This window comes from Medicago sativa, chromosome 6 (assembly GCF_051527215.1).
Source record: "Medicago sativa cultivar Bolivia chromosome 6, Bolivia_mono, whole genome shotgun sequence".
Classification (NCBI taxonomy): Eukaryota; Viridiplantae; Streptophyta; class Magnoliopsida; order Fabales; family Fabaceae; genus Medicago; species Medicago sativa.
Window position 1 is genome coordinate 24,474,283 of NC_140754.1, and position 14,095 is coordinate 24,488,377.

The following is a 14,095-nucleotide window of genomic DNA, read 5'->3' on the forward strand; positions in this document are numbered from 1 at the left end:
AAGCTGCAATAGGGTAACTTGGGCTTGAAGAAAAAGCAGCAAAAGTGGCCTCTGGAGGTGGCACGACCGTGCCACATGTTGGCACTGGCCGTGCCAAGCTTCTGACTTGGTGGGAACATATTTTTGTTCTGTATCTTCGTATTTTCGCACTGTATTTGCTCCAGTCCTCTTTCTTCTGCTCCAAGACACCTTCCACCATATATTCATTCCTAAAATATAATAAAAAGCAATTTAAAGTAAAATATTCAAAAAGGAAATAAATATGCAATAAAATAAAATAAAATCTTTATAAAACTAAACTAAATAATGCATTAAATTTTTTTTTGAAGAAGTAAAAATGAAATATATTAACACTGGAGTGTAATATCCCTAGCACAAGGTGTACTAACGGGACCACTCCACCAAATCAAGAGTCAAAACATAGTTACAAAAAATAAATCAGTCAAGACCCAAACAAACCAAAGGGTCTGACCACCATCTCTCGGAACCGTTTACAAACATGGTGTTTTTAGCTTTTAGCCACCAATAGGAATGAAATTTAACTTTGTCTACAATCTGATCCATTGGAGTTTGAATGTTATTAAAGAGCCTGTTATTTCGCTCAACCCATATTAACCAAACTCCCAGCAGCCAAATGAGATGTAAAAATGATTTTCGGCGCCCTGAGATACCTGTGCAATGAATAAACTGGTGGAAATGGTCACTGATTGATTGAGGATCAGCACCTGTTACACCTAGCCAAGACCTAATATATTGCCATAATGAACTAAATAAACCACAGTGAATGAACAAATGAGATGCTGTTTCGACGTGCCCACAGCCTGCGACACATCCAACCATGTCTGGATGAATTATGTTGCACCTCAAAAGGTTGCTCTTAGTTGGTAGCCTATCTTGCAACAGTCTCCATGCCATAACCGACACCTTCAGTGGTACCTGTTTGTGCCAAACAATATCTCCCAAAGCATCCTGAGGATGTGCAGCCTGGCTAGTTAAGATCTGGTACGCTCCGTTAACAGTATAACCCTTTGAGATATCAGGGTCCCACTGCCACCTGTCAGAAATATCAGAGTGCAAAACAATATCATCAAGCAAGACCCTACACTCCGCTATCAAGTCCTCCTCCCACGCCCACAACCTACGTTTCCACTTCCAAGCCTCACCTCCATCCGACCATCCTAAAGTAAACATTTCCTCTACCGTTGCGAACTTGTTAATAGACAAGTCAAATAGGCGAGGAAAGCGCTTACGTAATGGAACTTCACCAACCCACCTATCATACCAGAAAAAAGTGTGTGAGCCATCCCCTACTTTTCTCGACACACTTAAATACTCATCAAACTCCCCCACACTTGAATCTTTGCTTGACCTCAAGCAAAAGGCAATGGACATAGCATCAACTAAAAGGATTAATTATGGCAATGCAATTGAAAACACAAGTCTCTTTGAAGGTTTTGTTTCAAGTACACTAATCATAATTTCAAATATTCCTCGTGATCCTATTCAACGCATCATCAAGTCTCAAGTGAGTGTGTGTGTGCAGTCCAACTTTTTCTTGCTCCTGTATAAGATAGATATTATGAGGAATAGGTTCTCTCCTTAATGCTAAAGTAACCGAGAAAAGTCATTTAAGTTAGGGGCTGCAGGTGCTTAGGGGCTATCTATCCTCATAGGAAGTCTTTTTGGATGTAATTGTCCTTTCCCCCTAGATTCAAAATCACCCTAAGCAGTGCTGCAAAATTTTCTTTTTATTTCATCTCCGCGTAAGAAGTCTTTTTGGATGTAATTGTCCTTTCCCCCTAGCATTGATGAATTTATTTTCTTTAAGTTCAAATTAGGGAGTCACCACCACAATTAGGAAGTTAGGGATTGTCCTTTCCCCCACATGTTGGTGCCATTCTCCCGCCCCATTTAACTTTTAACAATTAAGAATATAACATTGAAGCACAATTGATTAATTTCCCATACAAACTTATACTACTTTTACTCTAAAGACTTTAAAGGATCTAAGTTAACACTAAAGATAGAACGTGCTCCTTAAAATACCTATTCATACACTTGCTCAAAGATTGCAACCGGGTGCTTTTCTCATTGGAGAGTTTTTCACAATAAAACAAGTTATGGGTATAGCAAGAACACAAGAAACACAAGAAACCACTTTCATGTACAAGAAACAACCTTTAAAGAAGAGACAAAACAAAAATTTTATGCCATTTTTTTTACTTTAAAAACAAGCTACTAGTCATGCCTTTCACACAAAACAAAAGAATAAAGATCAAGGGAGTTTGGACACTACGACTCCAGACACTTTATTAGCCCCCCCCCCCCCCCCCCCCCCACAACACTTAGGGGAAGCATTGTCCTCAATGATTCAAACAAAAGAGAATTAAAAGAGAAGAAGAAGAAGAAGGAAGGGATGCGGAAAGCTCACAATGTGCCAAAAGTGCAAAAAAAATTGAATTTTTTGAGTCTGTAGGGTGGCACGGCCGTGCCATCATTCTGCCAATTTCAGCTTTTTTGAGTTCTCAAGCTGGCACGGCCGTGCCAACTTCAGCACGGGCCGTGCCATCCTTCTGGACACCGGTCTTCAGTTTTGCTTCCTTTTTTGAATCATAGTTGGACAATTACCTACAAAACAACTTAAAACAAACAAAAGCAATTAAATGCGTGGGTTGCCTCCCACGAAGCGCTCTTTTAATGTCATTAGCTTGACAAAAGATGTAAAAGTAGTTCCTCATGGAGGATCTGAGAGGGCTAGGATTGTTTCTTCTTCAACAGCTTCACCTGCATTGTAAATCTTTAGTCTTTGGCCATTAACTTTGAAAGGTCCAGTCTTTTCATAAAAAATTTCAATTGCCCCATAGGGGTAGACAGTACGAACATTGAACGGACCAGACCACCTTGATCTTAACTTACCTGGAAAAAGCCTTAACCTAGAGTTAAAGAGCAGCACAAGATCACCGCTCTTGAAGTTCCTTTTGAGGATATGCTTGTCATTCCAATTTTTAGTTCGTTCTTTGTAAATACAGGCATTCTCATAAGCATCTATCCTAAGTTCCTCTAACTCACTTAATTGAAGTTTTCTCTTTTGACCGGCTAACTTTGGGTCCAAGTTGAGGCTTCTTATTACCCAGTAAGCTTTGTGCTCAAGTTCAACCAGAAGGTGACAAGATTTTCCATAAATTAGTTTAAAAGGTGTCATTCCAATTGGAGTTTTGTAAGCTGTTCTATAAGCCCAAAGAGCATCGTCGAGCTTACTTGACCAATCCTTCCTAGAGTTTGAAACTGTTTTTTCAAGAATGGCTTTTATTTGTCTATTGGAGACCTCAACTTGTCCACTAGTTTGTGGGTGATAGGGTGTAGCAATTTTGTGTTTCACTCCATACTTTTGTAAAAGTATTTCGAAAAGTTTAGAGATGAAGTGAGACCCGCCATCGCTTATTACAACCCTTGGCACTCCAAACCTTGGAAAGATAATCTTTTTGAAAAACTTTATAACAACATGTGCATCATTAGTGGGAGAGGCAACAACCTCAACCCATTTGGACACATAGTCAACCGCCACCAGTATGTATTGATTTCCAAAAGAAGAGGGGAAAGGCCCCATGAAATCAACACCCCATACATCGAAAATTTCGACTTCAAGAATGTTGTTTAAGGGCATTTCATTCCTCTTAGTGATGTTACCGGTGCGTTGACATCTGTCACATTTAGAAACGAATTGATGCACATCTTTGAAAAGTGATGGCCACCAGAAACCAGATTGAAGAATTTTGAAAGAAGTCTTTTGAGTACTGGCGTGGCCACCATAAGAAGAGGAGTGGCAGTGGTTTAGAATACTACTTACCTCGTTTTCAGGAATGCATCTTCTGAAGATCCCATCCGAGCCTCTTTTGAAAAGGTAAGATTCATCCCAATAGTAATGTTTGAGGTCATGGAAGAACTTTTTCTTTTGTTGGTAGCTCAATCCGGGTGGTAGTACTCCAGCTGCAAGAAAGTTAACAAAATCTGCATACCAAGGTGCGTTAGTTTGTGCCAATAAGAAGAGTTGGTCATCCGGGAATGAATCATCCAGGGGCAACTCATTCTCATTGGTTTCCCTAAGGCTGGACAAGTGATCAGCTACAACATTTTCGGTACCCTTTTTATCTTTTATTTCAAGGTCAAATTCTTGGAGGAGCAAAATCCACCGGATCAACCTCGGCTTTGCATCTTTCTTGTTTAACAAATATTTTATTGCCGAGTGATCTGTGTAAATGATGATTTTTGATCCTACCAAGTATGGCCGAAATTTGTCAATGGCATAGACTACCGCTAACAATTATTTTTCTGTTGTGGCATAGTTTACATGTGCCCCATCAAGGGTCTTACTCTCATAATAAATGGCATGCATCTTCTTGTCTTTTCTTTGTCCCAACACAGCCCCTACCGCATAGTCACTAGCATCACACATTATTTCGAAAGGTAAGTTCCAATCCGGTGGTTGTATGATTGGAGCAGTGACCAAAGCTTCTTTCAACCTGCAAAATGCCTTTAGGCATGCATCATCAAACACAAAATCTGCATCCTTAAGGAGCAAGCTTGTTAGTGGCTTAGTTATTGAAGACAAATCTTTTATGAAACGGCGGTAAAATCCTGCATTGCCCTAGGAAACTTCTTACTTCCTTTACCGAGGTAGGAGGAGACATTTTTTCAGTAATTTCAATTTTTGCTTTGTCCACCTCTATACCCCGTTCAGAAACTAAGTGTCCTAGGACAATTCCTTCTCTTACCATGAAGTGACACTTCTCCCAATTCAACACTAAGTTCACATGTTCACGTCTTTCCAAAACTTTTTCCAGGTTAGTCAAACAATTATCAAAACTAGATCCATGCACAGAAAAATCATCCATGAAGACTTCCATTATATTTTCAACAAAATCAGAAAAAATAGACATCATGCATCTTTGAAAAGTAGCGGGGGCATTGCAAAGACCAAAAGGCATTCTCCTATAGGCAAAGGTACCAAAGGGGCATGTGAAAGTGGTTTTCTCTTGGTCATTAGGGTGAATAGGTATTTGGAAGAATCTGGAATACCCATCTAAGTAACAAAAGTGTGAATGCTTAGCTAACCTTTCTAACATTTGGTCTATAAAGGGGAGTGGGAAGTGATCTTTACGGGTTGCTTTGTTAAGCTTCCTATAGTCAATACACATTCTCCAACCGGTGACGGTTCTAGTTGCAATGGATTCATTTTTATCATTCTTAATAACTGTGAGACCACCCTTTTTAGGTACTACTTGAACCGGGCTAACCCATTTGGAATCAGAAATTGGGTAGATAACACCTGCATCTAGGAGTTTTAAGACCTCTTTTTTCACAACTTCTTTCATGTTAGGGTTCAACCTTCTTCGGTGTTCAACGGAGGGCTTATAGTCCTCCTCAAGTAATATCCTATGTGTGCATAATGAGGGGTTTATTCCTTTAATGTCGTCGATGGTATAACCTATAGCTTTAGGATACTCTTTGAGGACATAAAGCAATTTTTCAGTTTCAACCTCATTTAGATTTGCATTCACAATAACAGGGTAAGTTGAATTAGGGCCTAAGAATTCATACCTCAAGCTTGGTGGGAGTGGTTTAAGCTCCACCTTTGGTGCCTCTTTTGGTGGAGGGGCTGGTTCTTCTCCCATTAGTTCCTCCACGCCCATATCTTCTATAGGAGGAGTTTCATTCAACAACTTCTCATACTCTTTGGCATCTCCATCTAGCTTTGTACCTGCATCACTAACCAAGCATACCTCCAAACCATCATGTGTAGTTGATGCTAATGAGCATTCTTTCACACAATGGTCAATTATATCTAGCATGCAACAAGAGTCTTTGATGGAAGGATTTTTCATTAGTTTAGCAAGTTCAAATTCAACGGTTTCCTTACCAACATTAAATGCCAACTTACCATGCTTAACATCAATTATGGCTCCTGCGGTAGCAAGGAAGGGCCTTCCCAAAAGTATCAGTACTTGGTTGTCCTCCTCTATTTCCATCACAACAAAATCTGCAGGGATATATATTTCTCCTACTTTGACAGGGACATCCTCTATGATTCCAGCTGGGTACTTAATGGAACGGTCTGCTAATTGTAAGGTCATTCTTGTTGACTTAAGTTCCCCCAATCCCAACCTTTCGTAAAGAGAATAAGGCATTAAACTGACACTTGCTCCTAAGTCACACATTGCCTTTTTTACTATTTCAGGGCCTATGACACAAGGTATGGAGAAACTTCCTGGGTCTTTAAGCTTTGGTGGCAATTTATTTTGGATGATGGCACTACACTCTTCCGTAAGGTTCACCGTTTCATTCTCCTCAATTTTCCTCTTTTTTGAAAGAATTTCTTTTAAAAATTTAGCATAGGTAGGCATTTGAGTTAGGACATCGGTGAAGGGAACATCAATGTAGATTTTATTCATCATTTCAATGAACTTTTTAAATTGCTCATCAAGCTTAGACTTTGCAAATCTCTGAGGGAAATGAATTTTTGGTTTGAAGGGAGGTGCTGTAACTTCTTCACTTTGTGGTTTCTCACTCTCTTCTTTAGTCATCTCACCTTGTGGTTTACTAGTCTTTTCCTCAACCTCACTAGGCTTGACTCTTAAGGGGTCCTCTAATTGCTTACCACTTCTAAGCGTAACGGCGTTCATTCTAGGTTGGCAAAATTCTTGAACAACTAGAGAAAGCTGAGTCTCTAAGATTTTGTTGTGAGAGGAAATAGAGTCTACTTTTGATGTAAGTGTAACAAAAGAGTCATTCAAAAGTCTAGTTTGATTCGCAAGCTCCTTGAGCTGTTCGGATTGGTTAAAAAGAAAATTTTCCATTAAAAGTTCAAGATTAGACTTTTGAATAACCTTTTGATCAATTGCATAACTTGGTGGTGTTGTTTCTTGAACCAAGGGATTGGGGCTTCGGTTAAAACTTACCCCTTGGTTGTTTTGAATAAAGTTTATTTGCTCAACACTACCTAGTTCGCATTCACTACATGTTTTATAAGAGGGAGGTGTAGAAGTAGAAGTACTTGCACTAACATTAAGTTTTTCAAATTTGTGGGTTAGTGCATCAATCCTAGAAGCAAGGTGGTCATAGTTAGACACTTCGTACATACCTGCCCTCTTTTTGGAGGGTGAAGACCTTGTAATGAATTCTCCATCGGTCCATAGAAAGAGATTTCGAGCCATGTCTTCAATCAAGGCATAAGCCGTTTCGAAGTCCTTGTTCATTAGAGCACCACCTGCAGCTGTATCAACAAAGATTTTAGTAGCATGAGATAAACCATTGTAAAAAGTGTGGATGATTAACCATTCCTCTAGTCCATGGAGGGGGCAAAGTTTTAGCATTTCCTTAAAACGTCCCCATGAATCATGAAGAGATTCCCCCTCTTTTTGAGTCAATTGAAAGAGCCTTGCCCTTAGTTGGCCGATTTTTGACGGAGGAAGGAAACGGATGAGAAATTCTTGCTTTAATTGGTCCCATGAGGTGATAGAACCAACTCTTAGAGAATGGAACCAATTAAGAGCCTTGTTTTTTAGAGAAAAAGGGAAGAGATGCAGTCTTAAAGTTTCTTGGTTTTTCTTATATGTTACAGTGAGCCGCCAAAAAGTTGAGATATGAAGATTGGGATCCTCATCGGGGGATCCCGAAAAATAATTTTGTTGCACCATCTTAAGTTGGGCAGGCTTAATTTCAAAGTCTTCACCCTCAACCGTTGGAGGAGTCGCGTATTCTTTAAGAGCACATTTTTCAGCCATGTTGGTGTTATTTTTGTGCTTTCCAAGAAGTTGATGGTGAAGGAAAACTAAAAATAAAAAGAGAAAGAAGAGAGAAAGAAGAAGAGAGAATTCTAATCACTAAGAAAAAGTTAATCAAATTAGTTAACTCCCCGGCAACGGCGCCAAAAACTTGATAGGGCCAAACCGCAAGTGCACGGCCTATTGAAGTAATAGTAGTAAGTAGAGTATCGTTCTGCTAGGGAGTTTTTCAATCTAATTAACTTTTTAGAAAATGATTAGATGAGAAAGAAATAAGAAGTTTGAGAGTGAAGTTGTTTGAAAGTAAATAACAATAATAATAAAGAGCCTTTGGGATCATTGGGTTATCATAATAACGAATCTTTTCACAAGCAAGCCTTAAACTTTATAATTCTATGTTAATCTTAATTACTAAGGACAAGTTTCTCTTTAGCATATCACAGCTTCTCTCGAAGTCAGTGAGTGTATCCCTCCAACAACCACACCTATTCTCATGGGTGATTGCCTTTGGGTCCCTTGAAGATCGAAACTTTATGTGTCCCAAGGTTTGCTAGACTATTCTCATGTTTCGCAAACCTTGTCTAAATTCACTTGTTTGGATATCAAAGCTCCGCGTTCGCTTTATGAATTGATATCTGTGATGATGAATTAACCATTATCAAACCCTCCGCGTTCGCTTCCACAGTTTGATAATAATTAATTCATGTTAAAATGGTGAATTTAGATTAGGAATTAAGGTAACATATAATTAGGGTTTAAGGCTTGGCTCGATCCGGATTACGTTATTAGACTTATCCAACAATCCCAAGACAAAGAAGTCTACTCACTCATGTTCATCGTAGACATGGGGGAAGAAGAGAGAATGCGATAAAGTAAATTGCGAGAAAAGAAAGTAAAAGGAAATAAAGACTTTATTGAAATAATACTTGAAATATTCAAAGTAAAGGTGAATGTTTATGGTGGAGAGCTACTCTATTTATAGCTTTACAATTGACTTAGAAACTAAGCAACTAAAAGGGCAAAACAGTAAAGCTGCAACAGGGTAACTTGGGCTTGAAGAAAAAGCAGCAAAAGTGGCCTCTGGAGGTGGCACGACCGTGCCACATGTTGGCACTGGCCGTGCCAAGCTTCTGACTTGGTGGGAACATATTTTTGTTCCGTATCTTCGTATTTTCGCACTGTATTTGTTCCAGTCCTCTTTCTTTTACTCCAAGACACCTTCCACCATATATTCGTTCCTAAAATATAATAAATAGCAATTTAAAGTAAAATATTCAAAAAGAAAATAAATATGCAATAAAATAAAATAAAATCTCTATAAAACTAAACTAAATAATGCATTAAATTAGACTAATTATTGACTCATCAAAGTCGCAGCATGCTGCTGTGATCGGCGTTACACCAGCTGAAGTTGTACATGATATAATTACAAAACAAAATGGAACACATGTTTTAGAAAATGATCAAAACGTAGGTGCTTTTGCAGGGAAAGTTGTGCTTGCCATTCAAGGGGGAAAGGACCAGCATGCTACCGTTGACAAACAAAATGGAACACGTGTTTTAGCAAAGGATCAAAACGCAGGTGTTATTGCAGGGAAAGCTGTGCGCGCTACTTTTTAAGGGGGAAGAACCAGTTTGCGTTTTCAACAGCAGGAAATGTCACAAAAGTGGACTTCGATAAACGACGGTTTGTAACCTTTTATTTCACAAATGTGTTGGACATGATTCCTTATTTCTATTTTAAAAAAGGCTTTGAGGTATGTGGAATACTGGACAATCTGTTTTTATCAAGATATATGGCTTTGTTAGATTTGTTAATGTTAAAGATGAAGGAAAATTGTTGAAAATGGTGAATAATGTGACATTTGGTCAGTTTCGAGTATGGACGAGGGTTTCTTGCTTTAAACGTAACAAAAGTGGTGATGCAGGGCCGAATGAGAATGAAAGTGGTTGTGATGAGGGTGGGGCGGTGAGGGGTGTGGGAAGAGATGGAGAAGGAAGGTCATTGGGTGAGGGAGAAAAACTAAGGCGAGATATTGAAAATGGTGAGGGAGATAAAATATCAAAGGGGAAGAAGGTGGGTGGAATTGACGGGTATAATAAAGGGAGGGAGTGCATGAGGCTAGGGATGGGGAAGGAGAAAGGGGATGATGGTGAGGGTGTTATGGGTTCTATGTCTCTGGCGGGGAGGGAACTGAAGGAGAGACTGATAAGGTCTAGTAAAGGCAATACAGTTAAGTCGTATGCGGTGATATTTCATGGAGGAAGTGAATCAAAGGGTGTTGTTATAGAGGGTGCGAAGCAAGTTAGTAAGTTATTCCGTACTTATATATCAACGCCTAAAGATTTATCCTGGGCACGGAATGGTGTGGTTTTTACTGTGTGAAATTAGGAAGTTATTCCGGTGGTGCAAATGTGTATTCATGATGCAGGTTTTGAAGATTTAGACATCATTCCTTTGGGTGCTGACAAAGCGTTTATTCAGAGCATGTCGAAGTTGGATGTTATGTCGATGTTAACAGAGGCAAAATATTTTTTAATTTATTTTTTTTGAATCCTGTGAGGTGGAATAAGGATGTGGTGGCCTACGAACGTGGAGCATGGGTACGAATTTATGGTATTCCTCTTCATGCATGGAATGTGTCTTTTTTTAAGCTGTGTGTTTTTTACTGTGGAAGATTTGTACGGGTGGATAATAGTACAATTGCTAAAGATCCTTTTGATTATGCATGGATTTTATTAGCCACTTCGTCTTTGGAAGTGATTAATACATCAGAAAAATTATTGGTTAATGGAGTGATGGTGGAACTGAAAATAATTGAGGAATGTGGTTTTCTATCGGGGAGGACGCATGTTTGTTAGAAGATGATGATATTTCTCAGGTATCATGTCTAGATAATGATATAGATCATGAGGCTCCAGATACATGTGAGCATATTGCAGAACTTGTCAACCATTTGGCTGAGGATTGGGGGACTGAGGATAAAGCAAAACAAAATCACAACACATTTATTGATGACCCAGTTTCCAAGGAATCAGATCATATGCAGAATGTTCCTATGGTTTGTAAGCCTAATGGAGTGATAAGTCTAGCTGAGTTGGAAATAGTGGAAAATATGTAGTTGCAGCAGTTGGAAATCCCATTGAATGGGGTGGACATTAATCATCCTTGATAGTTAATTGTGGTGGATGTGGTCAATGAAAATTATGATGGGGAAGGCAAGCCAGTGGAGGGGGATGTAAATGGTTTTGTCAACAAAGAGAGTACAAATGGCGTGGTGGTTTGTGCTAGAAAGAGGCGTCAAAATTCTTGCCCTCCGACATCAGCTCGCTCTGTTACTTAAGGTTTGTGGAGCTTAGAGTGGATTCATGATCAAGTTCATGGAGTTGCGGGTGTGGTTACCTCATCCAAAAAGAAGAAAAAGCATAAGTTTCAGGCAAACGAGCAAGTTTCTAAAAGTGCGGTGGCGAGTATCTTGACAAAAAAAAATCGGGAGATTTTTTGAAACATTTTGTTGCTAGTTTAAAGAAGATTATGCGGCTTCCGAATAAGGATAGAAATCAGGTTCTTAAGGTGTTGAAGAGGAAGGTGCATAAATGTTGTAGTGGTAAAAGTACTAATGATCTGAAAGAAGCTACTTGTAAGGGGTCACAGGTATCTGATTCCTCATCTTCATCTGTTAATAATGATTGGAAAAATTGGGTTGTGTTACATGGTAATGACGATGTGGTTAAAGAGGATGTTGTGGGTATTGGAAAGGCATTAGGTGTAAATTTTTATGCCGATAAATCAAATATGTTTAATGCCCTGTCAAGATCGAGGAAACAAAATAAGGGGAAGGTGGAGGGAGTAGTGAAGGGGGGCAGTGATGTGGTTTGAAGTGGGTGTGCGCGTGAAGGGGTGGAAGTGGAGGTGATGTGGATTATTACTTGGAATGTACGGGGGTTGGGTGGGGTTGAGAAAAAGCAGGAACTTCGTAAATTAGTTTAGGAGAAAAATCCTTCAATTATTTGTCTTCAGGAAACGTAGTTAGTTGTGGTTGATGATATTACCTGTGCGGCGCTATGGGGTAACTTGACACATTTTTATTCTTTCCGGCCGTCTGTAGGGGCATATGGGGGTTTGTTGGTTATATGGGACTCTTCTGTTGTGGAGATTTGGTCTTCGTGTAATATGGAGCATGTGTTGATTATTTATGGTTGTTTTATTTTAACTGATGAAGAATTTTATTCTTTTAATATGTATGGTCCTTGTGATAATGGGCCAAGATTCTTCTGTGGAATTCTCTCACTACGCATCTTCAACGTGTGGTGGGGAAAAATGTCTGTTTGTGTGGTGATTTTAATGCGGTTCGGAGTATGGAGGAGAGACGGGCGAAAGGGGTCTGTCTGTTCTCTTGATATCGATCCTTTAAAGAGTTTTATTAATGACAATCTCCTAACGGATCTCACTCTTCATGGTCGCAACTCTATGAGTCGTCTTGATCGTTTTCTGTTATCTAAAGATTGGTGTTTGAGGTGGCCAAATTGTATGCAAGTGGCAACTATACGTGGGTTGTCAGATCATTGTCCGGTTTTGTTGTCTGTAGATGAGAAAAATTGGGGACCGCGACCTACACGCATGTTGAAATGTTGGTCAGATATTCTTGGGTACCATCATTTTTTGCGTCGCAAATGGCAGTCTTTTCAGGTGCAAGGGTGGAGCGGATTTTTGTTAAAGGAAAAATTGAAAATGATTAAAATCACTCTCAAAGAATGGACTTAACTCACACTCATAATTTGCCTTATAGAATTGATTCAGTAAAGGAAAGCATCTCTTTGTTGGAGTCTAAGGGTGAGGTGGAGGAGCTTACCGAGGAGGAGATTGTTTATTTACATGGGTTATCTATTAATCTTTTTTCCTTATCCAGGGTTAATGCGAGTATATCGTGGAAGCAAGCGAGAATGTCATGGTTGCGTGAAGGTGATGCTAATTCTAAATATTTTCATGCTATAATGTCAGGTAGGAGACGTAGAAATGTTGTTTCATCAATTTTGGTGGATGGTGATCGTGTGGAGGGAGTGTTTGATATCCAGGAGGCGGTTTTCAACAATTTTGAACATCATTTTAAGTCATTTGTTTCTAGTAGACCGGGGGTGGATAATTTGTGGTTTCGCAGGTTATCAAATGTTGAGGGTGCTAATTTGACTAAACCATTTTGTTTGGATGAAATTAAGATTGCGGTGTGGGATTGTGACAGCTTTAAGAGTCCTGGGCCGGATGACATTCATATGGGGTTCATCAAAGATTTTTGGATGGAATTGAAGGATAATTTAATGAGGTTTATTTCGGATTATGTTGGGTATTTGTATTGGCAGCATTGTTGCTAAAACAAATATCCTTGTATGTGTTGTTGGAACCAATGTTCCAACATGAGTTTAGGCATCCCTGTAAGATGTTGGATACGATGTTCCAACATCCTGGCACAGTTCAGTGTGCTTGGGTTCATGCCTGTTTGTACGCGCGCCCTTTATTGTTTAAGGAAACAATATTTCCTTATCTTATTGACCAAGCAACACGCATATCTTTACAGAATCAGCTGTGGAATATTTCTAAAGTAGTATTTAAATTTTAGGAAATATTTGTTATTGTTTTGGGACGATCCTAAAGATGTTCTGAAATTTTAGAACGTTCCATATTTGTTTCTGAATTCTGTTTTGCAGATTAGCTGAACCGTTCTTCTTTATGCTGTAGCCCAAGCTGCTTCAGTATATAAACAAGACTTCAAGACCTAATTGATCATTCAAGCCGTCATACTAAAAAGTTTAAATTTTTAGGGTTTTGAGTCTATATGTGCTCTACTCTTGTATCATGTTGATGCAAGTTTATAACCTTTATTGTGAGCCTTTCTTGTGTCGTTTGTGATACATGTTAAGGACTGTGTGTTGAGTTTGATACTCTTGTGTACTGCACCAAAGCTTGTAAGCAAGGTGTTAGTTGTGTGTTTGAAGGTAACTTCACCGTTTGAGTATGTGTTTAGGTCTGATAGGTCACAGGGGTTGTGACTGACCATAGGATAGTGAGATGGGATCTCAGATCTATGAGTTCCTAGGGTGAAGTCTATACAGGTAAGTCCTAGGTCTATATTGTAAACGAGGAGTTTGCTGAGAGCTATAGAATAAGGACTACACTAGTGGATTTCCTTCCTGGCTTGGTAGCCCCCAGAGGAGATGTGTTTTTCACCGAATTGGGTCATCAAACTCACCATGTTCTTTACTTTCTTCACATTTATTTTCTTGTTTTTATTTCTGTTTATTTCAGGATGTTGGAACAT

The 14,095-nt window shown here is 39.2% G+C and overlaps 2 protein-coding genes across 2 annotated transcripts; both read right to left on the bottom strand.

The window, feature by feature from the left end:
* Window positions 1-438: 438 nt before the first annotated feature.
* LOC146914084 (uncharacterized) lies at window positions 439-1,191 on the bottom strand. Its single transcript, XM_085720998.1, has one exon. It carries the CDS (start codon window positions 1,189-1,191, stop codon window positions 439-441), a length of 753 nt encoding a protein of 250 aa, XP_085577124.1.
* A 1,543-nt stretch (window positions 1,192-2,734) lies between these two features.
* On the bottom strand, window positions 2,735-7,781 carry LOC146914085 (uncharacterized). The gene is made up of 7 exons (XM_085720999.1): window positions 7,692-7,781; window positions 7,165-7,550; window positions 6,957-7,056; window positions 6,263-6,821; window positions 5,295-6,202; window positions 4,349-4,567; window positions 2,735-4,141 (listed from the first exon to the last, which is right to left on the bottom strand). The coding sequence occupies exons 1-7, from the start codon at window positions 7,779-7,781 to the stop codon at window positions 2,735-2,737; spliced, it is 3,669 nt and encodes a 1,222-aa protein (XP_085577125.1).
* Between the last annotated feature and the right edge of the window lie 6,314 nt (window positions 7,782-14,095).